The sequence below is a fragment of the Podarcis melisellensis genome, assembly GCF_964234715.1.
Source record: "Podarcis melisellensis genome assembly, chromosome: 7".
In the NCBI taxonomy this organism is placed as follows: domain Eukaryota; kingdom Metazoa; phylum Chordata; class Lepidosauria; order Squamata; family Lacertidae; genus Podarcis; species Podarcis melisellensis.
In genome coordinates, this window is record NC_138539.1 from 65,896,115 (window position 1) to 65,921,919 (window position 25,805).

General features: G+C 44.9%; 1 protein-coding gene across 1 annotated transcript in view; it reads left to right on the plus strand.

The window, feature by feature from the left end:
• Positions 1 to 4,861: 4,861 nt before the first annotated feature.
• Positions 4,862 to 25,805, plus strand: part of WRNIP1 (WRN helicase interacting protein 1) — a 42,482-nt gene continuing 21,538 nt past the window's right edge. Inside the window, exons 1-3 of the mRNA XM_081918235.1 lie at positions 4,862 to 5,698; positions 22,731 to 22,922; positions 24,650 to 24,894. Coding sequence (XP_081774361.1) covers positions 5,057 to 5,698; positions 22,731 to 22,922; positions 24,650 to 24,894 — 1,079 coding nt within the window. The 5' untranslated portion in view covers positions 4,862 to 5,056. The remainder of the gene's footprint in view (positions 5,699 to 22,730; positions 22,923 to 24,649; positions 24,895 to 25,805) is intronic.

Sequence of the window (25,805 nt, forward strand, 5' to 3'; positions counted from 1 at the left end):
GTGCTTAGGGGTAAGGTGGTTGTTTAGGCTTCACAAAAGAAGTTCGAAAGACAGTACCAGTTCTCAAAAAATGTGCACGTGCTTACTTAACTGCTTGCACAGCCGACTTCTGGCTACGTGATGGAATCTCCTCCTCCTCTCTTCTCTCCCCCACATTGTTGAGGGTAAACACACTTGGGGGGACGGCAGACCCCAGTACCTCCGAGCACCTCCCAGTAGGCATGTCTCTGGAATGGCGTGTCCCTTCACTCCAAAATGCCCTCTGTGACACTTCCCATATGAAAAGTGCACACAAGTCTTTTGGCATCACACAGCAAGAAGATAGAGACATCCGTAGATCTAAACTACGTTTTATTTACCATATATACAGAGAATACATAATCCCATCTATGCCCTCCAAACTCTGGCAGAAAACAGCAAGCATACAGCAAAAGCGAAAGTACAGTCCAATAACACTCTCAGATGGAAGAGATAAGACAGTCTTCCGTTCCCACACTCTTCTCAGACATCTCATGTGATTTATACTAATCACACTAGCCAGCATCGGCTTACGTAAAATCCTAACACACACATCCTCCAAATTTGCTCTAGAGAAGGTTGGGGACCTTCCAGAGGAGATCTGGAGCGAGTGCAGAGAAAGGAGGGGAGAGGGAGGGGAAGTTTCCTTTCACAAGCGGAACCCTACTCGCTCAGCGTTGGAGATTTGGAAACAATTACCGTAATACAAACCGAAACATAATACATCTCACCATAGTGAGGAAGGCTGACCAGGTGACATGACCTGCCATTCAACCATATTATTCCTGACATTCAGTCATGTATTTTTTGAACTCAGTGGTGGACGCCACAGTTTCCTGCAAACATGCGCTGGATTATGGAGAAAGCTAGAGAGTTCCAGAAAAACATCTACTTCTGTTTCATTGACTATGCAAAAGCCTTTGACTGTGTCGACCACAGCAAACTATGGCAAGTTCTTAAAGAAATGGGAGTGCCTGATCACCTCATTTGTCTCCTGAGAAATCTCTATGTGGGACAAGAAGCTACAGTTAGAACTGGATATGGAACAACTGATTGGTTCAAAATTGGGAAAGGAGTGCAACAAGGCTGTATATTGTCTCCCTGCTTATTTAACTTATATGCAGAATTCATCATGCGAAAGGCTGGGCTGGATGAATCCCAAACCGGAATTAAGATTGCCAGAAGAAATATCAACAACCTCAGATATGCAGATGACACAATCTTGATGGCAGAAAGTGAGGAGGAATTAAAGAACCTTTTAATGAAGGTGAAAGAGGAGAGTGCAAAATATGGTCTGAAGCTCAACATCAAAAAAAACTATGATCATGGCTACTGGTCCCATCACCTCCTGGCAAATAGAAGGGGAAGAAATAGAGACAGTGAGAGATTTTACTTTCTTGGGTTCCATGATCACTGCAGATGGTGACAGCAGTCACAAAATAAAAGACACCTGCTTCTTGGGAGAAAAGCGATGACAAACCTAGACAGCATCTTAAAAAGCAGAGACATCACCTTGCCGACAAAGGCACGTATAGTTAAAGCTATGGTTTTCCCAGTAGTGATGTATGGAATTGAGAGCTGGACCATAAAGAAGGATGATCACCAAAGAATTGATGCTTTTGAATTATGGTGCTGGAGGAGATTCTTGAGAGTCCCATGGACTACAAAAAGTTCAAACCTATCCATTCTGAAGGAAATCAGCCCTGAGTGCTCACTGGAAGGACAGATCCTGAAGCTGAGGCTCCAATACTTTGGCCACCTCATGAGAAGAGAAGACTCCCTGGAAAAGACCCTGATGTTGGGAAAGATGGAGGGCACAAGGAGAAGGGGACGACAGAGGATGAGATTGGTTGGACAGTGTCATAGACGCTACCAACATGAGTTTGACTAAACTGCGGGAGGCAGTGGAAGACAGGAGTGCCTGGCGTGCTCTGGTCCATGGGGTCACAAAGAGTCGGACACAACTAAACAACTAAACAACAACAACTAAACAACAACAAAACCATACCCTTCAACATTTCTCTGACAAAAATAGGGACATCCTAAGGAAAAGCAGGACATTCTGGGATCAAATTGGAAACTGGGACAGCTTCTGTAAATCCAGGATTGTCCCTGGAAAAAGGGACATTTGGAGGGTCTGCAGTCGGGGTGCAAATTGGCGATAGCACTGGCTAAAGTTTGTAACTGCATGGCTTGGAAAGCCAATCTGCCAAGCGGTCAGTGTTCAAGCTGATCAGGGTGTTTTTCAGGCTTTGTGCGTAAAAGTACTGCTGCCTGTTTCCAATTTCTCTAAGTGGTGGAAAGCTTCAGGAGTGCAGCTCTTACCTGGGTTCTCTGTGTTTTCCCTTCTTGCCCACACATCTGTCTTGTTGCCCCAACCCCAATTTAAGCAATATGAAAGTTCTGTCCCAAATATGGCTGTATGTAGAAAGGAAATACATATGAAATACAGTTTGAAACCTAGCAGTCAATACCACGATCCAAACACAATACATGTACTTGGAAGTAACCATGCAGGGCTTTTTCTTTTCTCAATGAAACCTATTTTTAACTAATTAAAGCCACAGGTGAAATTTGCCACCACTGCTCCTGCATGATTCCCTTTAATATAGCAAAAAGTGGACGGGAGAAGGAGGACAGTATTTTGTGGAGTGCTCAACGTGGAGGAGACTTCCACCTAGAGGAAAGTTGTGCAATTGCTCCTTGTATGAGATTAATTTCAGAGACCCTTCACAATTAGCCAAGTGCAAAGATCTTTTAAAATTACTTCCTTTGCCCTTTGAAACAACCGAACATGTACAAAACAAACCTCCTGTCAGCAACCTTAAAAATTGTAATCTTAGATTGCACAATCTTTTTGCAGCAAATTTATGCACAAGGATTTGTCCAGTCATTCGCAGCGTTTAAAACATGGGGGCAATGCCTCTATGTTTAAAACCTTACATTTGCCCAACCATTTCTGTGGCACTACAGCAGACCAAAATGAATTACAGTGGCACCTTGGTTCTCCAAAGCAATCCATTCTGGAAGTCCATTCGACTTCCAAAACGTTCAAAAACCAAGGCACGGCTTCTGATTGGCCCCAGAAACAATGCCACCAACCGAAAGACATTTGGCTACCAAAAAACATTCACAAACCGGAACACTTACTTCCAGGTTTGCACATTCGGGAGCCGGTTCGTCAACTAAGCCATTTGGGAACCAAGGTACCAGTGTACAGCTTTCTAACTCAAGCACAAGGCCACATGCTCTGAAACAGTCCTGCTAGTTTAAAAACAGACATAATCACATACGGTCATAATCATGTGATCATACATTGTAAGACACCTCAAAACCTCACAGCACCTTTTATTTCAATCCTTTGAAAACTTTCACACAGGCAACATGGAAACCATAAGCTCTCAGTCCTGTCGCCTCCCTCAACTAATCCAACTGTTTTCAACTGTATTCATTTACTGAAATTGTTTATACACCACTTTCAAACCATCGCAGCCTTACCCCAATCCTACACCCATGTGAAATATGACATCTTCTACCCTAGGAATCATCAAGTGGACCAACTTTTTGACTAACTTAGTCAAATCAGCCTTTGAATCGAGACTGGCCACGAGGCAAGATGAGGCGACCGCCTGAGGCAGCAGGAGCCACACTGGCAGAAGATGTTCCTGGGGTACATCTTCACTCACTCCCTTCTTCCCTGCTGGTGAGGGAGGCATTATTTTGTGGTTGGCCTCAGGCACCAAAATGTATTGGCCAGGACCTGCTTGGAATAATTTTATATTTCCAAGAAGAGAATATGTTTACGAACATGCTTCTCTGTTCAACAACCATCTGATGCCACAGAAAGCAGACCAATAGTATATAACATTTTATACGCACACAAGTGTTTACTTCATTCTGTGTGTGAATGGATGATTCTGTGTGTGTGTGTGTGTGTGTGTGTACACATTTGTAATCTTCACATACCTCTTCTTTGCTTTTGACTGCCTCCAATTTTTGGAAGAACGCCATGGTGTCCTCCCGGCTGTTGTAATACCGCGTGTTCATTTCATCCATCCGGTTGATCTTATAGAATTTCGAATGGTAAGCTACTACATGCTTCTCCATCATGGTTCCGTAAAGTACCGAATAGGAGTGGCTCCCGATATCTCCTGTCTGTTGCCTGCAATAAAAGGAAACAAACAGAAAGTGTTTATATGGCGGCAAACTTAGCATCCAGCAAAGCCATGTATTCAGAACAACATAGCAGCCAGACCTGCATGTGTCTATTGAGCAAATCTTCAATCGATTGCCACAAAACAGTGTTTCAAAAGCATGCACAACTGAACTTTAATTTATAGCCTTTGACAACGGAGATTCCTTAGGACCTGATCCCTAATAATCAAGAGGATGATTCTTAGTGTACAAAAGCTTTCACAACTGCGAAATCCCTGAACATGAGGGGGGTTTAAGCGTGCAGTTCTATCTTCTTGAGGCAACCTTCTTGGAAGCAGGTATCCATGGGACAGGACTGAAAAACCTGCCCACTGAGTGCCCCTGTACTGAGGCGAGTAATGTGTAAAAGGTATGTCGAATTTGTATAAAAGGCTGTGCACATTATGCACAACAAATGTTAGCGATTATGGCATTTTCCGTCCGCCTCTCAAGCTCTGATCCAACTTCAGTCGAGCCCGGCAGGACCCATAGCTGTCAACTTTTCCCTTTTCTTGCGAGGAATCCTATTCGGAATAAGGGAATTCCCCTTTAAAAAAAGGGGAAAGTTGACAGCTATGGCAGGACCTTTACGCTCCTCCCGCTTAAAGAACTACGATTCCCGACAGCCCGCTGGGCTTGTCGGGAAAGGAGGTGTTGACATTTCTCCTCTTCCTGCCCGGGCAAGTTCCTATAGCTCAACTTCTGGTTTCGTTTTGACTGTTTTGGATCTCTGTCTCCTTGGAGAGGATCCCTAAAGTAGGTGCCTTTCCAAGAGGCAAGGGGGAGAAGCCAAAGAGCCAGCCTCAATTCCGTGGGATTCCCCTCTCTTTCCTTGGCCCTGGAAATGGAAGGAGCGGACGTGGAGGAAGGGCTTTTCGTGAGCTGCCCCGTTTGCCTGCGGGAGCTCCCCGCCAGCTCCATCAACTCACATCTGGACAGATGTTTGCAGCAGCAGAGCGAAGCGGGAGGCAGCGAAGTCCCAGAGGATGCGGAGCGAAGCGGCATCGACGGCAGCAGCAGCAGCAGCCCAAAGGACGCGGGGATGGGCGCGTCTTGCCGGAAGAAAATGCGCCTCTCCAACTCCCCGGAGAGGAGCAGCGGGGAAGAGCGCGCGGGGATGGGTAGACCCGATTCAGCCCCGCTGTTCTCCCTTTTCCACAAGGCCAGGAGCTCCGGGGCACCTCGGGGCGCCTCTGCTGCTGCTGCTGCCGCCCCGTCTCCATCTCCATCCCGGGCGCAAACGGGAGAGAAACAGCCGGACGGGGAGGATCATCGGGGCTCAGGTGCGCGTGGCTGCGAGCTGGGCTGGGAAAGCCTGGCCCGAAAGCTGGAAGGGAAGCCCCTGGCGGACAAGCTGCGGCCCAGCCTCCTGGAAGACTACGTGGGGCAGGATCAGGCGCTGGGCGAACGGACGCTCCTGCGCTCCCTTCTGGAAGTGCACGAAATCCCCTCGTTCATCCTCTGGGGGCCGCCGGGTTGTGGCAAGGTGAGTAGTTGCAAGGGATCCCCAGGGCAGTGGCGTAGCGTGGGTTGTCAGCACCCGGGGCAAGGCAAGTAATTTGCGCCCCCTAACCCTAACCCCCACATGTTGCGCCCAGTGCGGCCGGCCCCCTCTGCACCCCCCACGCTACGCCACTGCCCCAGGGGTCGTCTAGTCATCTAGTCCAGCTCTCTGCAGTGCAGGGATCCAACCCTTCCTGGGTGGGGATCGAACCACCAGCTTATTTATTTATTTATTTAATTTATCTACCGCCCTATTCCCCCCGGGGGGTCTCAGGGCGGTTCACAGAGTAAAATCGAGATATAAAACCACAAAATACATAATAAAAATAAACAACAACAAACCAGTAGCCACCCTACAACAACAACAAAAAACCCCACACATTTTAAAAGGGCATAGGATGTAAAACAGATCAACCAACGGCTTGCTTAAAAAAGAACATTTTGCCTGCCTAAAGGTGTATAATGAAGGCACCAGGTGACCATCCCTGCATTCCACAGATGGGAGCCATGCTCCGGACCTCTCAAGGAGGATGCACATGAAGGAAGGCCTCAGAAGATGATCTCAGGGTCTGGGTAGATTCATATGGAAAGAGGTGGTCCTGCACCATCCAAGGCCTTATAGGTTTTACAGCCAGATGTGTTGTGCAGCGGGGGGGGGCTCCTTCTTACTTTCTATCCCCCTCCTCTCTGACACACTCCACAGGGCACAGTCCAGTGTTCGAAATTAGCCAGGCGCCAGGTGCGTTTTTGCGACTGGCGTGGGTCCAATTGCGACCCCAGGGAGATCTCTGGTTGCCAGGTTGGCGACTGACATCTCCATCAGGCTTGCCCCTCCAGCTTCCTTAAGGAGTAGAGCTTTTTTTCCCCTTCCATTTATAGCCCACCTTTTCCTCCAAGGAGTACGTGGTTCACACACACACTCCCAACCTGCATATTAATACAGTGGTACCTCAGGTTAAGTACTTAATTCGTTCCGGAGGTCCGTACTTAACCTGAAACTGTTCTTAACCTGAAGCACAACTTTAGCTAATGGGGCCTCCTGCTGCCGCCGCACCGCCAGCGCACGATTTCTGTTCTCATCCTGAAGCAAAGTTCTTAACCCAAGGTACTATTTCTGGGTTAGCGGAGTCTTTAACCTGAAGCGTATGTAATCTGAAGCATATGTAAACCGAGGTACCACTGTAATAAATCTCATCGCAAAAAAAAGGACCTGTGGCATACTGAGGGAGCGATAACATTGAGAGTAGCTCATCTCTGTTTCACATTTTTGTGGTCTTTTCAAGGGCAGAATTGAGGACTATCCCTTAAAAAAAAACGTGAAATCTAGGATTCAGCACTGCTGTGACTGCCTTCCAGCCCTGAAACAAAAGGAAGCACATACCATTCCCCTTCTGCAGCACATACCATTCCCCCTTCTTGTGTAACTGGTGAACCTAAAACCAAAGAGATACAGCGTGTACTCATGAGTTTAAAAGTAGCATCTCTTCACTGAGAAAGTCTGCCATCTCTTTGCCATATTTGCCAAGTCCTAAAGTTGCATCCAATTTCCCCACCCTGCTCCAGCAATTTGAGTAATTCTGAGAAGCATCCTGGAAATATTGAAATAAAATAAATGTTTGAATTATTCTTTCTCAGTCTTCTCTGAACTGAAACATTTCCCCCTCTTTTTCTTTTTGGAAAAAAAGGTTTATAACTGAAGTTTGTAGGGCAGCAATTAGACTTGTGAGCAAATGGGCAAAGGTAGACGTGTATGCACCCTGCAGTCAAAGAAAAACAGGATGGCATACCGAAAAATAAAAAAATCCAACATTTTTCTGATAGGTTGCACTCTAAGTTGCTTGATACCTCCCCCCACCCCCCCACCCCCGTTCCCACAATATTCTTTTCCAGCTCCTCAGCTTTGCTTTCTGTTTCAAAGCCCATCAAAACTTGATCAAGACGGGCCCTTTTCCACAGAAACCTTGTGAGATTGTGGGTTAAATGATGAGTGTGGTTTAATACGTCATAATGCTACTGTTTTTTTGGCATGTTGTTACCTCTGCTCTGTGTTGTTACCTCTGCTCTGTGGGGGCGCGGTGGGCAGCAACTTACATAAATGTAGGTTAGAAATTTGGTTTCCTTTTCTCCATCCTATACTCACTTGTACCCGCTCCTTTGATTCCCGCCCCTGACTCTGCCTGAATTCATCTGTTATTTCAATGGTACCAAGCACAGGAAAAGCTTTCGTAGTTTGCTCTCAACGATAACAGACAGGGTTGCCATATATACTGGAAAATTCCGGTAATCTCGGGGCGTGGGCTAAATTGGCACCCTGGGGAAAATTTTAATTTAATAGTAAATGTCTGGGATTTCGTCCGTTCTCTGTTCAGCGGCCGCTTCCTTGTTGCCTCCTAGATGGTAATTTTGGAAGCCCTCTCGCCACCCCGCTGTCCGCTGTTGTCGATCACAAATTTGGACGATTGTCAAAAAAGAAAAAGAAAAAAGCTCAGCAACGTTTTGGAGCAACTATGTCTGGATTTGTACTTCTTGAAATATGGCAACCCTATAACGGAACAAATCAGGAATAAAGCATTTAAGTGAGGAAAAGTTATATACAGTGGTACCTCGTTTTACGAACTTAATCCGTTCCGGAAGTCCGTTCTTAAACCAAAGCGTTCTCAAACCAAGGCATGCTTTCCCATAGCAACGGGGGGCTCAATTTACAAATGGAACACACTCAACAGGAAGCGGAAGATGTTCTGCTTCCAAGGCAAAGTTCACAAAGCAAAACACCTACTTCTGGGTTTGCAGCGTTCTTAATCCAAGTTGTTCATAAACTAAGCTGTTCTTAAACCAAGGTACCACTGTACACCTTGATGCTACAGCACATGAGACATGTGTCTTCCAAGATTCTCCAAGTTGCTCCAGGAAGAGACTAAAAAGCTCAGGCTAAGTGTCAGCCGTGCAGGTCGAAAGGGAACAATACTCTTGAAGTGACCATCAAATCTGTGGCTATTGGAAGTGGTGATAAATTATCCCCGAACCTTTAATACTAGCATCCTGCGTATAAGGTAAAGGTAAAGGGACCCCTGACCATTAGGTCCAGTCGTGACCGACTCTGGGGTTGTGGCGCTCATCTTGCTTTATTGGCCGGGGGAGCCGGCGTACAGCTTCCAGGTCATGTGGCCAGCATGACTAAGCCGCTTCTGGCGAACCAGAGCAATGCACGGAAATGCCGTTTACCATCCTCCCGGAGTGGTACCTATTTATCTACTTGCACTTTGACGTGCTTTCAAACTGCTAGATTGGCAGGAGCAGGGACCGAGCAACGGGAGCTCACCCCGTCGCGGGGATTCGAACCGCCAGCCTTCCGATCGGCAAGTCCTAGGCTCTGTGGTTTAACCCACAGAGCCACCCGCGTCCCTAGGCATCCTGCGTATGCCCACAGACAAATAGCATGAACCAGGAGCATCAATTTGTTCTATCGGGCTACAAATTAACTTTTAAAAAGTTTTCCCTGTTTCGTCTCGGCTGGTCCAGCTGCTTAAACACAAGCTTGCAACCTGAGTAAGCTGTGCTATGATTTATGACCCTCTAATGTGCAAGATTCAGATTTTTGCGTGTCTGCCATGAAGCACCCAATTTTAGTCTAGGGATACAGCAGGGAAACATCCACGGCTGTAACCCAAGCACAGAATAGCTTTGCTGTTGCAATTGAACCTCAGAACTGGCCAAACCAAAGGTTTGGTATAGCCTTGTTTTTGTACTTTTTTTGGTTATGTTTTAACACCCGTGCAAAAGGGTTATGTAAGGGGATGTCTGACATGTTATTACTTAATAAATTGACTCTGAAGGCTGCAAACCAGCTGTTCTCGGTCTTCCATGTGCAATCTTATACTACGTTAATGGAGTTAATAGACGATGGGAATGTGTTAACTTCAAAGCAACATGCTGCCTTGGCAATCTGTATTAAGTTTCACAGGGCTTATTTTTGTCTTTTAGCTTTTAGTTCAAACTTCATCATGACACGGCAAAAGTATTTGTAGTTTAGGTCAGGGGTACAAATGGGGTATTTTAGTTTGGAACATATTGAAGTGTTCACTTCTCTGACAGCTTGATTGATTTCTGAATCGTTTCTTCTCTGTGCTGTTGATCAGCCTCTTTTTCTTCTTTCCCAGGTTGTGGCTTTCTACCATAGACACACGAGTCTTATTGGCATTCCTTGTATTAAATTGAATTGGTTTCCACTACAATTGCTGGTGCCAGGCATACAGGGCTGTCAGTATAAACAAAGTGAGGCTCCTGTCTCCATCAATTATGATCATCTTTGCCTTTTGCAATACAGTGGTGCCTCGGTTTAAGAACAGCCCTGTTCATGGCTGTCAACTTTTCCCTTTTCTTGTGAGGAATCCTATTCGGAATAAGGGAATTTCCCTTTAAAAACGGGAAACGTTGACAGCTATGGCCCTGTTTATGAACTATTTGATATAAGAACTCCACAAAACCAGAAGTAGTGTTCCGGTTAGTGAACTTTACCTCAGTCTGTGAACGGAAGCCGAACAGTGAAAGAGCACCGGCGGCGGGAGGCCTCATTAGCGAAAGGGCGCCTGGGTTTAAGAATGGCTTTGGCTTAAGAATGGACCTCCGGAACAAATTAAGTTCATAAACTGAGCTACCACTGTATAACAGTGGAAAGTCAGCCTATTTACGTCTTCTTATCTGTGCGACCATAAAGGAGATACTTTGCTTCTTTAGAGACACAGCTTGCCAGTGTATATTAACTGACTATAGTCACTGATGATTTTCACAGATTGTGGGAAAATTCACAGTAGGGATGAACTCTAGAATACCAAAACAGTATAATTGGTTATGATCCATCTTGTCTTGATAGCATGGGTGGGGAAAAGGTGCTTATTTCTTAGCAACTCTTACAAAGGTTACGTAAGATGACCACGTTACAATTCAGAAAGGAAAGTCTGAAAACAATGCTAATCAAATGATTCCCTGTGTACAATTTCCAGGAATACTATTGTTTAAAAAATAGGACTGAATAACACCCTAAAGGCATGCCTGCATTAAAATGCATGGACATGTGATTTCCTGTCACACTTCGGTGGCAGGTCAGAGTTCAAACCCACTCCAAACATAAAGAAGTATTTTGGGGACATTCTTATACTTTTTTTGTGTGATGTATTTTTATTGTTATAAAATAGATACTTTTATGCCAGGAAAGCAAACAAACCAACAGACAGACATACAATCCAATAAACAAACTATAAATTGACAAACAGACAATAGCAATATATGAAACAACACAATTCTTATAACTGACATCATTTGTAGTCCCAATGATGTGAATGATTGTAAAACTTATAAAACATGAAATTAAAAATGACTTCCAATTAGTCTCGCTGTACTTTATCTGTTGACTATCTTATAACGCACAGTTACATATTTCATATATAGTTTCTGTTAACTTCCCTACAAACTTATATTTATACAATGAATTATACAATTCAGTCTAATTCTGCCAAGAAGTTTCCTTTTATACCGGGGACATTCTTATTCTTAGTTTAGTTATTCTCACTTTTTCCCTGACAAGGACTCAAGGTGGCTCACAGATAAAAACAAGAACAGTTAAAAACATAGGGGGGAGGAACCAATTAAACATTGATAGAGTTAAATCTATCTGTAATCTATTAAAAACATACAGATAATCGCAACAAAAACAGCACGGCACCAGCCCTTTCAGTAAAATCAGTCAGTTCCCAAAAGCCTGTTGGAGCAAATAGATATTTACCTGCCAGGCAGCCAGTCTAATTTCTCTAGGAAGGGAGTTCGAAAGTCTTGGAATAGTCACTGAGAAGGGACAATAAGCTTTCAGCCGGCCAAAAGAAACCAATGGTTTTTGTGAACCTATGGCCACTTGAAGGGTGTTTGTTTCAACAAGTGAGAAGCATTTTGTCACTGAGGAACAAATGCCACCTCTCTTTGGAGAATGGGGGTTCAAGTTTTGTATTAATCCTCGGTTGTATGTTTAGGTGACGAGTGCTGAAAGTGGTACATGACCCTTGAATAGGACAATGCAAATGAAAAGCATAAAAGCCAGCCATCAGGAGTAGCAATTGCAAACCTCTATGCCAACCCTTTCTTGGGAGAAAAGCAATGACAAACCTAGACAGCATCTTAAAAAGCAGAGACATCACCTTGCCAACAAAGGCACGTATAGTTAAAGCTATGGTTTTCCCAGTCGTGATGTATGGAAGTGAGAGCTGGACCATAAAGAAGGCTGATTGCCGAAGAATTGATGCTTTTGAATTATGGTGCTGGAGGAGACTCTTGAGAGTCCCATGGACTGCAAGAAGATCAAACCGATCCATTCTGAAGGAAATCAGCCCTGAGTGCTCACTGGAAGGACAGATCCTGAAGCTGAGACTCCAATACTTTGGCCACCTCATGAGAAGAGAAGACTCCCTGGAAAGACCCTGATGTTGGGAAAGATTGAGGGCACAAGGAGAAGGGGACGACAGAGGACGAGATGGTTGGACAGTGTCCTCAAAGCATGAGTTTGACCAAACTGTGGGAGGCGGTGGAAGACAGGAGTGCCTGGCATGCTCTGGTCCATGGGGTCACGAAAAGTTGGACACAACTAAATGACTAAACAGCAACAACAACATGCTAGCCCTCCTTTCCCTTACAGAGAGGTGTGATCTGTAGTTGCCAGTCCCAGAAGATAAAGATAGTTGTGGCCAAGCATCATTTTTGTCAAAAGGGCTTGGCAGCAAGGCCATTTGGGGAAATGGGGGCTTGGCTGTCTCTTGTCTATGTCTCTGTTCACCCATACCAGTTGCTTAAGGGGTTTTACATGTGGCTGAGATTCGTTGTCGCAACAAGACTTTTTTTGGGTGGAAGTAGATTTAGACTTGAGCGGCTCAGTCCCTGCATTAACAAGACTAGGACGGATGTTGTGTGAAATTGTCAATAAATTATGAAACTCCGCCCTGCACCTGTTATCTCTACCTTGTTTATTGAGGCAAGAAAACTTGAGGGTAATCGAATCTGACTGACCTGAAAGGGGTTGGTTACCGTTTAATGGATTACTCCATTAAACAGCAAAGCTATCTCGGCTGTTTGTTAGGAAGCAGGAATTTCCCTGGTAAAATCTCTGCCAAATCAGGGATTTCTTTTTGCACCCTTCAGGGCTAATTTCCACAGTTTCCAAATTTCCAAATGGTGGGCCCATCACTGCATGCAGTCTTTAGTAGGTGATGTGGCCAAACACAAAGATGCCCTGAATTTCTGTAGGTAGCTCCCTTTTGCTGTGTACAGTGGTACCTCGGGTTAAGTACTTAATTCGTTCCGGAGGTCTGTTCTTAACCTGAAACTGTTCTTAACCTGAAGCACCACTTTAGCTAATGGGGCCTCCTGCTGCCGCACCGCCAGAGCACGATTTCTGTTCTCATCCTGAAGCAAAGTTCTTAACCCGAGGTACTATGTAACGTATGTAACCTGAGGGACCACTGTATATGTTAAATCTCATTTTGCATACTTGACCTGTATACACCATTTTCTGTTGAGAGTATGAGTTCTACATCAAAAAAAACCCAACTACATTTCTTCCCCCCCAAAAAAGAAAACAACCCACAATTTACTGTGATAACGTGGGTCAGTGTGGTATAGTGTGGTTTAGGGTGTTAGATTAGCACCCAGCTTCAAATCACATTCAGACACAAAGCTTGCCGTGTGACCTTGGCTAAGTCACAATCTCATCCTAGCATGTCTCACAGGATTATTGTGAGGATAAAATGGAGGGTCAGGGGAAAGAATTAGCCTTGAGCTCCTTGGGGAAATGGTGGGGTAGGAACATGGTAAATATCTGATTCTCCTTGAGAAGTTAGGAAATGGAAGTATATATTGTCACAACAGCTCTTCTAATTTTCTTCATTGCCACTGGCCTTGATGAGGACCTCCTCCTTACATATTTATAATTTATTAAATTTGTATACTGCCCTATATCCACAGGTCTCAGGGCAGTTCACATGATAAAATTATAACATATAAACATTAAATAACACAATAAAAATAAAAAATAAGCCCAATAACCCCCTCTCCCCAACACATTTTAAAAGGGCATTGGATGTCAGTCAACCAAAGGCCTGGTTAAAGAGAAACGTTTTTCCTGGCACCTAAAGGTGTATAATGAAGGCGCCAGCCGAACCTCCCTGGGGAGAGCGTTCCACAAACGGAGCTGGGAAGAAATGGAAAGTTTCACGTGTAATGCCCGGCGCTCTTAATTCGACTTGGTGGTCCTTGGGTTTGTGGTCCCCACCCTGCAGAACTGCCTTTCACAGCTGGTCTCCTGGGAATGTTGGCAATGGGGCTGTGAAATAAATGCAGCGTGGTTTCCTTGGCTGTTCAGACCCCTGCCTTCTTCCCAGCTGGCAGCAGACTTCTGTAATAAATGTAGTTCCCCCATCCTAAGCCCTGAGGGTCTTTGCCAGGGAGAGCTAACAGCATGAAGCAGCTGTTGGCCACACCACCATTGCAATTGCATGGGGAGGGGGATATGGATTCCATGAATACCCAATGGAGGGTCATTGATTGCCTTCTGGGTGGGCGGTCAAGTTACCAGCAATAAATGTTGAGGACCAGGTGATGCACACATTTAAATAGAGAAGGGCAATTGTGACGCTGATCTTGGTAAGTCTTTAGAACCCGCTATCTAGTGCGCAGTGCAATCATGTGTTTTAAGACAAATTAATATTGGATATATATTACCGTATTTTTCGCCCTATAGGACGCACTTTTCCCCCTCCAAAAATGAAGGGGAAATGTGTGTGCGTCCTATGGGGCGAATGCAGGCTTTCGCTGAAGCCTGGAGAGCGAGAGGGGTCGGAGTCGCCTGCATGCAGAAGCCTGCGCGCGCTGAGCTCAGCACGTCCAGGCTTCGTGGACCTCTCAGCAAGCAGCGGGAGCCAGCGCTGGGCTCCCACGGCTTGCAAAGAGCTGCCTGTTTGGGGGCTGGGGTCAGGGGAAGCTCGGGCCTCCTCCGCCCCAGCCCCGCGCCTGGGGGGGGGAAATAATTTTTTCCCCTTTATTTCCCCCCAAAAAAACTAGGTGCGCCTTATGGGACGGTGCATCCTATAGGGTGAAAAATACGGTATATGAAAATAAAGGATTAAATTTCTGCTCTTGGCCTTCCAGAGAACCCTCTAATTCCAAGGAGTATGAGAGAGGTGTGGGAGACTTACTACTGTGTTTTGTGTTTTCAAATAAACCATACGCCATCATTATGTTTTGTTTCAGGAGATTGTGTTAGCAAGCATCATGGCATCAGGGTACAATCAGATTTAAGTAAATTCATGTGCAGATTTTAAATCACACATTGATTATTCAGAAGTAAGCTTTGGTTTGCTTTCTCCTTGCACAGTTTCAAACCTTTACAGGAAAGGTGGTTAATAATTTTTAATGAAAATTTAGCAACGTATAAGGTAGTTGCAAACATTACAGAAGTTCAGATTTAATGCATAACTCCTCTTAGACTTGGATTATTTTGACTTTTATCTCTTGAAAGGAAAGGGTAGGAAAGAATGGATCCCACAGAAAAAATTGTGCATAGCAGGGTGTAAGTTTGACGAAAAGGGAAAAAGAAGAAACAGCCTTCTTTATTTTCTAGGAGGGACCGTGTTAGAAGTGAGAATGTTAGCTGTTGTATAAAGTAAAGGGACCCCTGACCGTTAGGTCCAGTCGTGACCGACTCTGGGTTTGCGGCGCCCATCTCGCTTTATTGGCCGAGGGAGCCGGCATACAGCTTCCAGGTCATGTGGCCAGCATGACTAAGCTGCTTCTGGCGAACCAGAGCAGCGCACAGAAACACCGTTTACCTTCCCGCCGGAGTGGTACCTATTTATCTACTTGCACTTTGACGTGCTTTCGAACTGCTAGGTTGGCAGGAGCAGGGACTGAGCAATGGGAGCTCACCCTGTCACGGGGATTCAAACCGCCAACCTTCTGATCAGCAAGTCCTAGGCTCTGTGGTTAAACCCACAGTGCCACCCGTGTCCCTTAGCTGTTGTATATCATACTGTAAAAAAAAAAAAAAATCCTTTCCATTTACATTCTATTTATGTATCCTGTTGTTGTTTTTAATAGAAACCAGTATTCTTATGTCTTAACACCTGTTGTTTGTAATTAAGGCTGCAACTGTATACACAGATATCTTAAGAATATGCTCTACTGAATGCATTGCAATATGCATATGAGCAAATATCCACTAAGATCATCTACAGCTTGGAGATAGATTAATGCAGAATATTCTTCCCCGCAATAAATAAAGGAACTGAACTTTTTCAGATAGCCTTCAAAACATATGCTTTCCTGAATCAGCAACAGCTTGGTAATCTCCGGTTTCTGAAAATGGAAGAGGATAGCCTAGAAAAGTCTAAAAGTGGTTGGACCACCATCGGCCCCAGCTGTTATGGTCAGGATTCAGCTCTTATGGTCAGGACCCCTGGACGGTTAAGTCCAGTCAAAGGTGACGATGGGATTGTAACGCTCATCTTGCTTTCAGGCCAAGGGAGCCAGCATTTGTCCACAGACAGTTTTTCAGGTCATGTGGCCAGCATGACTAAACCGTTTCTGGCACAACGGAACACCGTGATGGAAACCAGAGCGCACGGAAACACCATTTACCTCCCTGCCACAGCAGTACCTATTTATCTACTTGTGCTGGCGTGCTTTTGAACTGCTAGGTTGGCAGGAGCTGGGGCAGAGCAACGGGAGCTCACTCCATCGCTGGATTCGAACCACTGACCTTCTGATCAGCAAGCCCAAGAGGCTCAGTGGTTTAGACCACAGCACCAGTGTAATTTATCAACACCCAGAGAACTACAGGCTCCGCATACATACTTGGACTGAGCTTGTACTGGCTTATATCCAACGACAGTCTTTCTACCTTCGGCTGCCTAAAAGGTTAAGGAGACGAAGAAACAGGAGAGAGGGTGAGAGAGAGGTTGGGGGTGTATGTGCTGCCATTGATGGAACAAACAGAAGTGCCCTGCTCTCACAGTTAGTCCCCAGGACATAAAGCTCTGGCTCTGAAGCGCTCTCCAGTAGAGGATCAGATTCGGAACACCTGCTGAAGTAGTTCTGATCTTCGGGATATCTTTTCGGGCAGCATTTAGGCTTGTCACCGCCTGCCCTCACCAGCTGCAGAGGATCTTTTGGCCCAGAGCAGCTATTGGAGAAGAAAGTGGGGGCAGAGGGGGCTGCTGCCCAGTTGTTGCTGTTTTTTAAAGTACCGTATTTTTTGCTCTATAAGACTCACTTTTTCCCTCCTAAAAAGTAAGGGGAAATGTGTGTTCATCTTATGGAGCGAATGCAGGCTGCGCAGCTATCACAGAAGCCAGAACAGCAAGAGGGATTGCTGCTTTCACTGCACAGCGATCCCTCTTGCTGTTCTGGCTTCTGAGATTCAGAATATTTTTCTCCAAAAACTAGGTGCGTCTTGTGGTCTAGTGCACCTTATAGAGCGAAAAAATACGGTATGCACAGCTTTTTTGCTCTTCCTGGCAATCTGAATAGAATTAACATCCGGCCAAGAAAAGTTCAGATTTGAAAAGCCTTATCCGTACATATATCTTTTGGAACTCCTGAATGAGCTGATTGCTTAGATGAGTCTATTGAAAACCTTTTCTTAATTGTCTAACGTGGCTTCCCTGATAAAGCAGGCCACCCATTTCTCTGAGAAAAAGTTGGTTATTTGTAACATGCCGTATTAGCCCGAATATAAGCCGCACCCGCAAATAAGCTGCACCTTTAAAATTCAAGGCAGGGAAAGAAAAAAAATACAATACACAAATATAAGCTGCTTCCTTAAAATTCCACAGGCACTCACGCCCATAAATGGCAAACGTAGAAGAAAATCCTATGGGTAGTAGAGAGGTTAAACACCTGTTTGTAGCACCGTAAATGCAAATAAAAAAATCAATACTGCACTGTAAAATACGGGGAAAGCGATGAATGGCATTAGAATAAATTGCACAACAGTCTCAAGCTCACAAATCGGCAGTAAAACTTTTTTTTGTTTCGTTTTACCATATGTCTGTTTCGGCTGTGATACCGTAAAAGCCAATTTTTGTAAGGTCACGAATTGCACTTTAACTTTTCACGGTTGGAATTTTTTTGGGGGGGGGGATTTGTGGCTTATAATGGGGGCAATACAGTACATTGAAAGCCCTCCCAGGGCGGCATTTGAAGGTCCACGAGGCCATCATCTTGCTGAAGCTAAGCAGCTGTGGCTCTAGTCAGTATCTTGGAGATATCAGGCGCTGTCTTAGAAGCAAGTCCCCTTAACTCTTATGCAGGAGGGGAATGCCTCTTGTAAGATGATGCCTGCTAAATTCAGGGATGGGGATGAGGCCCCCCAGAAGTTGTTGGGACTCCAGTTCCCATGAGTCCCAGTTAGCAATGGCCAATGCTTGGGGATGGTAGGAGTTGCAGGCCACATTCATCCCATGCTTCAAAGCAATCTCATGCCCACTCACAGAATTACCTATTCTCAGAGTGGTTAACGGTCAATCTCTATTCACAGGGAGCCCTGGGAATTGTAGCAGGTCCCATAATTCTTGGGAGCCATGAGTGTTTGAAGTGGTAGCATTGTTCTTTAAATGTGTGGCATGAATTCAGCCATCGTTCAGCAACAGGTAAAAGAGCCACAGGTTCACTATCCCTGATGCACATGCAACTTCTAAAACTGAAGGAAGCATGCCCCCCCTTCAAAACAATGGGTTTAACAGATATATTAATCCTTTAGTTAATGAATTAAAACTCATTTTGATTGTCTGCTGCCTTTGGGTGATTTGCATCATGCTGAACTCTTACATCTCGGCTACACCAATTAATTGCTGTTTTTTCTTGATTAGTGCACCAATTGAATTAATGGAAGCTTGCAGCCGTTTTTTGTTCTTTGTTTTGTTTATTTATTAGATTTATATACCACCTTTCATCATAAGATCTCAGGGCAGTTTGTAGAATAAAATACAGGATAAAAACAAGTAAAGCAAAGCAGTAAAATAAAAACACCCACCCCCCAAGGCCTGGTTGAAGATGAATACTTTAACATATTGGGGGCTAAGAGTGGAATCCAGTGCTGCTCCTATTCCAGAGCAGACCCACTGAAATTAATGAACGTGACTAACTTAGGCCATTAAGTTCAGTGGGTCTACTCTGAGCAACGCTTAGTTGCTACAACCCTCAGTCTGAGAGAGAATAGCTTCACAGCTAAAGCTACTCGGTTTGTCCGTGACTCAACTGGGATATGAGTCTATATTAACCAGATGAGCCCGTATTGATCAGGTCAGGTTATACAGTGGTACCTCGGGTTAAGTACTTAATTTGTTCCGGAGGTCCGTACTTAACCTGAAACTGTTCTTAACCTGAAGCACCACTTTAGCTAATGGGGCCTCCTGCTGCTGCCGGAGCACGATTTCTGTTCTCATCCTGAAGCAAAGTTCTTAACCTGAAGCACTATTTCTGGGTTAGCGGAGTCTGTAACCTGAAGCTTCTGTAAACTGAAGTGTATGTAACCCGAGGTACCACTGTATAGTCTTTCTATCCTTCGACTTTCTGTGGATACTGAATCCTGACAGCTGTGTCTGATTGCGGCAGGATAGGGAGGAGGAACTAAGCTGAGCTGAAACTCTGAAATCGTGAAAGCCTGCTGCCTCCTACTCGCATTCCTAAAGACTCTCTTGCTGCCTCCCTGAAAACATCTAAAGCGTTTGCTATCCAGACGGTTGGTTCGCCACACCTGTCCCTCTGCTAATCCTTCCTGCTCTGTTCAGGAATGTCCCCTCATAGTCTTACTCGAGCTTATCTTGCTGTGGCTCCTTGAATAGACGAGGAAATGTTTGGCCGATGGACAGAGAACGTGAGTTTGCGGGTGTGTCCACTCTAGGTTCTTTTTCTCCACGGTGGCCATGTTTTTCTCACTTCCAGGATATCCAGATAATATTTGTCCTGAATAGTTGCATCCCTAGCTTTCCCCAGTTTGTTTTCCTCATTTCCCACCCTGGTTTGGTTTACTGAGATCATGTTATATCAGGCATCCCAACCTTTGGCCCTCCAGATGTTTTGGACTACAATTCCCATCTTCCCTGACCACTGGTCCTGTTAGCTAGGGATCATGGGAGTTGTAGGCCAAAGCATCTGGAGGGCCTCAGGTTGGGAATGCCTGACTTATATTATGTGAGCCTAAGGCCAGGTACACACGGTACCTTTGAAGCATATTTCCACCCATCAAAGATTCTGGGCACCCACAGCATTACAGTTCCCATCAGCTCTTAACAAACCATAGTGCCCGAAATTCCTTTGGGGGTCGGGGTGGGAACATGCATTGAATGCTCTTTAAAGATATAGAGTATATAGTCTTCCTTAGTATAGGGCAGTTTCCTCTATTCCAGTCGTGTATTCTTTCTTCTCTTGTTATAAGTTGGGTTTCCCTCCTTTATTTCCGTTTTTCTTCTCCTAAGGTGTTTATAAAAGATAGCTTAGGTAAACTGAGCTATTTCTGCTCTGCTGGGGTTTCCAAGGTGAATTTTGAGACAAATGTACCGAAACATCCAAATTTGTACCTAAAAATATTTTCATAGAAACGTGATGCCGAAGGCATGCCTGACTGTGACACACACCCCTCCCACACATCAAACTCCATGTATGCTGCCCCTCCGGGGGTCACTAAAGCTGCCCCTGCCTTGTGTGTGTCTTGCCTTAGACCACAGAAATGGTGGCTGTTGTCAAGGCAGGTCACAAAACCATACTGGTAGCTTTGTTTGCTTTTGGCAGGTCACAAATTGAGAAGGCCTGCTGTCAGGAGTACCAAAGAGTGTTCATAAATAATTGCCGAGTCCTGCCAGAAGGGCAAAGAGGTTGGCGGTTCGAATCCCCGCAGCAGGGTGAGCTCCTGTTGCTCGGTCCCTGCTCCTGCCAACCTAGCAGTTCGAAAGCACGTCAAAGTGCAAGTAGATAAATAGGTACCGCTCCGGCGGGAGGGTAAATGGCGTTTCCGTGTGCTGCTCTGGTTCCCCAGAAGCAGCTTAGTCATGCTGGCCACATGACCTGGAAGCTGTACGCCGGCTCCCTCAGCCAATAAAGCGAGATGAGCGGCGCAACCCCCGAGTCGGTCACGACTGGACCTAATAGTCGGGGTCCCTTTACCTTTACTTAAGATAAATCAATCTGACAGCCAAAAAGGCCGCTCATTTGTGTGGGCCAAAGCTGTAGTCAGCAACAAAATAGTCCGATGCAACACACAAACCTTTGGATTAACTTGGTTATTGAAATAATCTGAACTCAGTACATAACATTAATGCTTTAAGTAGGCATATGATGCACCTGGTGTTCAAATGACTTTGCACACACTATTTCAACGGTCTTTAGAACAGAGTGGTAAAGTTGGGCTATCTTTGCTGATTTCTTGACCAAATTAATAATAATAATAATCTTTATTGCGGTCCAACGACCCATAACATGGATTCAGAATAAAATACAGATTCATACAGACAGCCCCCCCCCCCAGGGAACGGAGACCGAAGTGTTATTTGTTTAGTCATGGTTATGTTGATCTTTGATTCGTATGACTTCTGAAAGAAATTTTGCCACAGCCACTGTGATATCATTGGACTTGTCGTCCAGAAGATATTTGAAATAGTAGGCTTCAGATTGACCCAGCCTATTTGCCAATACAGTGGTACCTCAGGTTAAGTACTTAATTTGTTCTGGAAGTAAGTTCTTAACCTGAAACTGTTCTTAACCTGAAGTACCACTTTAGCTAATGGGGCCTCCTGCTGCTGCCGCACAATGCAATAAAATATGCTTCATGCGGTCGACATCCTGAGAGCATACACAAGTCCTATTTTGATAAGGAATACCTCTCAGTCTGCCATTTAACACTTCTGATGGGAATACATTTAATCTGGCTTTGGTGAAAAGATGTCAATATGTTGTTGACCAAATCAAATACAATCTGTTTTCCCCAGTTTCTTGTGGCTATTATTGTTGGTTTTAATGCATGGGGAGGAGGACCTTTTTCCTATCAAAGGCAGTTCCTAGGGTAGTGATCTGTTCGGAAGGGTTACATACCAATAGGCCAGAGACAAAAGTGTTCAGCATCACCTGTCTTTCTGCCCCCATAATCACATGCAATTGGCTGCCAGGCAGAGACAGATGACTGCTGCCAAACCTCAAGAATCAGCCACTGAATAGTGCTGCATTGTGATCTCTCTCAGGCAAAGCCTCCACATGTGGAATTTGGGTTTCCCAAATCCTTCCTGCTTCAGTACTCCCTAAAAAAGCTGTTCCTGAAAGTCTGGGATCCTTCAGTACTGCATTTAATGCCATGTAGAGGGCTGCAAAAGGCAATAAATCTGCAGAAATCTGGGAGGCAAGCAATCTGCAGAAATCCAAGATGGCTGCCTTGTGGGAATGGCATGCAGCTTTCTGCTCGCACAAATCTGCCTGCCAATATCCGTAATAATAATGGAAGTAACAAATGGGAGCGCTCCCAAGCTTGGTGTATCAAGCTGATTCTTGTACCTTGGAAGCCTGGGATACAAAGAACTAGAGGCCAATGAGGATTTGGGCTTGTGTTTTGGAAACAGCACCTTGTCAAGCCACATGGCAATTTGTTTTTGAAAATGGAGAGGCTTTCTGAAGCCAGCTGGTGATAAATGGCCTGAGAGTCTGCTGTCCAAAGAGAAACCTTCTCTCCCACTGGCTAAAATAGCTCTTTGGATTCCCCTTCAGGGGATGGTAATTTTCGCGCTCTCTTCCTGTCAGAATAATGTGTCCTTTTCAACTAATGCCAAATAGATTTTCCAATCAGAAAAAGAAAACGAGATGTTTTCTATCCCAAAACACTCCTTCGCTTCTTCGCATCCCAACACTGTTTCCCCCTCTCACTCTTCACAATGCCTTTTAGCCATGTCTTTTGAGTTCTCGGAGGAAAATCAACACCCTGGTGCTTTTCTTCCTTTCAGACCACCTTGGCTCACATCATCGCGAACAGCAGCAAGAAGAACGGCACACGGTTTGTGACCCTGTCGGCCACGAGTGCCAAAACCAACGACGTCCGAGAGGTCATTGCTCAAGCGCAAAATGAAAAGAGGCTCTGCAAGAGGAAAACGATCCTCTTTATCGACGAGATACACCGTTTCAATAAGTCTCAGCAGGTACCGATTGCTCCCGTCTCAGTAGGAAGTAGTCAGAAGGCGTCCCTTTGGAAATGAATGGCTTCTACACGATGTGGTTGAGCAATACTTAAATTGATAGGTTTGTAGCATCTCGACTGAGAGTCTGTGTGACATAGTGGTTAAAGTGTTAGACTAGAACTCTGGGAGGTGAGGGTTCAAATCTCCTGTCGGCTATGAAGCTCTCTAGGTGTATTTTAATTTTATTGTATTTTTAATCTTTTGTTGGAAGCCGCCCAGAGTGGCTGGGCAAACCCAGCCAGATGGGCAGGGTAGAAATAGTAAATTATTATTATTATTATTATTATTATTATGAGTCGTTGGGCCCGTCACTATCTCTTAGCCTAACCCACCTCACAGGGTTGCAGTGAGGATGAAATAAAATATAATGTCTCATCCTTTTTCTGAGGTTCTCTATGTGACCTACATGGTGGGGTTATCCCATTTTTTATTATCTCTACCTTACAAGGTAGATTAGAAATGAAAGAGAACGAGTGCCCTAAGGTCACCCAGCAAGCAGGAATCTCTCCCTGAGTTTGTTGACGTGCATTTGGCTTTCAAAACTAGAACTTAAACTTCTTTTAACCTATATTGAAACCACACGTCTGGCATCTCTTTGCTGACTGAATTGAGAGTTCATTTGCAGCATTAGGAAGACTACAGTCTAGTTTAAACCACAAGCTCTGGGATTAGGAAGTTGGCAGGCAGTCCAGCATTTCAAAATACACACCCACCCTGCGAATAAACATGCAAACGGATCATCCCTAAGTCTGGGTATGGGATGGGGGAAAAGGCAGGAAAGCAAAGGCAATACTGACTGGATTTTTACATAATTTCTTACACTTGCATCTTAGAGTTTTCAGTTCTGCAGTCGACATGGAATATGAGAACTCTGGGCACAAAGAGGTGTTGATAGTTCTAAAAGATGTTTTGAATGATGGATTGCTGCAATGGGGAGATCTGCGTAAAATGTTCCATGAATTCCTAAAGTCGCATTCGAATTGTTTTCCGGCAAAATATCAGAGTTACATGATTCTTTACGACCTCTCTGAATATTCCTTTTGGGGAGAAAGAGGCACAACGGACTCACTTTTGTCAGTTGAGCATTGCAGTAATGATGAATATGTGAACACTTTGCCTCTGTATCTCGAACAGTAAAGCAAAAATTGCAGAAACTTTTTTCTTTTTTACACAACACAGCCCCTCAACATACACTGTAAATGGAATGAATAAAGCTGCTATTACAGACCAAATTAAGAATTTGCTTAATATATGGCATGCAACTATGCACTTGGTTTTTCCTTGAAAGGTGCCTGTGAATTGGGGAGGCAAATCTCTTTACTTCCCACCAGAAGGGGAACAGAGGTTGCCCCCCACCGCTGCCACGACACAGCTAGGAGAATTTTCTTTAAGGGTCCTGGTCACTCCTGGGGAAGAGAGATCCTGGTTCTGTTCAAGGTAGAAGAAAGGAGAGATGCACTGCCATCTCAGTGAAAACCACACACACCCTAATTATGTATGGGGGGAAAACAAGAGCATCTAGTTTGGTTTTTGGACGAGCTGCCAGCGAAACGTCCCAAACGGAACTGCTTCAGTCTCTGAGCGAACGGGAAATCGCAATTGCCATTGTGAATTAATTGTACTCACGGGGAATGCCTCAAGTTGTCGTTGATGGGGACCAGTTTCTTCTGCTTCCCTCCCATTTCCAGGATACCTTCCTTCCTCACGTTGAGTGCGGGACCGTGACGCTGATCGGGGCAACCACCGAAAACCCTTCTTTCCAGGTCAATTCGGCTCTTCTGAGTCGCTGCCGCGTTATTGTCCTCGAGAAGCTCTCGGTCGAGGCGATGGAAGCTATTCTGATGCGAGCTCTCCAGTCCTTAGGGATTCAGATTCTAAGCCAAGGCGAGCAACCCGCTGGCTCTGTGAATGGCAGCGACAGCAAGGACTCCGAGTAAGTATGCTTTGCGGAGCGCAGCGTGTTAACCCACACCACCCGAGGAATCCATTGACAGCCTGCCAGAGCAGGAGTGAGAAAGAGGTTATGGAGTGGTTAGGAGGGGGTGGGAATAGTTTTAAAACTCATTTTCATAGGGGAAAAGGATGCATGTATGCTCACCGTAAATGGTATAAAAAAAAACAATGCAAAGCTGTTGTCTTTCTTTCTTTCTTTCTTTCTTTCTTTCTTTCTTTCTTTCTTTCTTTCTTTCTTAAAACCCATGCTTTCCGGATTACAACAGAGAGCATAACGCCAGCTGTTGCAATTTCTGATTTGCCTGCAGGATATATTAAAGTGCACTACAGCTGGGGATTTGATTTGGGTTCCTGTCTCATTTGTATGCCATTGTTCTTGTTGCTGGCTACAAATGCATCATATAACAGCCAAGTGTTAGCCAAAATATCCCTTCTCTCCTTAACTTGAATCTCTTGATCCAAAATGTAATTGAGTGCTTGTTCGACGGCAAATCAAGCAGGGACAGAAGAATTGTTCCTGCATAACCAGTGCTGTACAGTGGTACCTTGGGTTACATACGCTTCAGGTTACAGACTCCGCTAACCTCGGGTTAAGAACTTTGCTTCAGGATGAGAACAGAAATCGTGCTCTGGCGGCTCAGCAGCAGCAGGAAGCCCCATTAGCTAAAGTGGTGCTTCAGGTTAAGAATAGTTTCAGGTTAAGAACAGACCTCCAGAACGAATTAAGTTCTTAACCCAAGGTACGATTGTATGTCTTGTTTTAAACAAAACCAACAACACACAAATTACTCGTTCAAGAATGCCAAACAATCCGGGGAAGTAAGAGAAGTTCATCTAAAAATATTCAAACGCTTCTGCTATGCTTTCTTCTCTGTCTATAAACACAGTCTA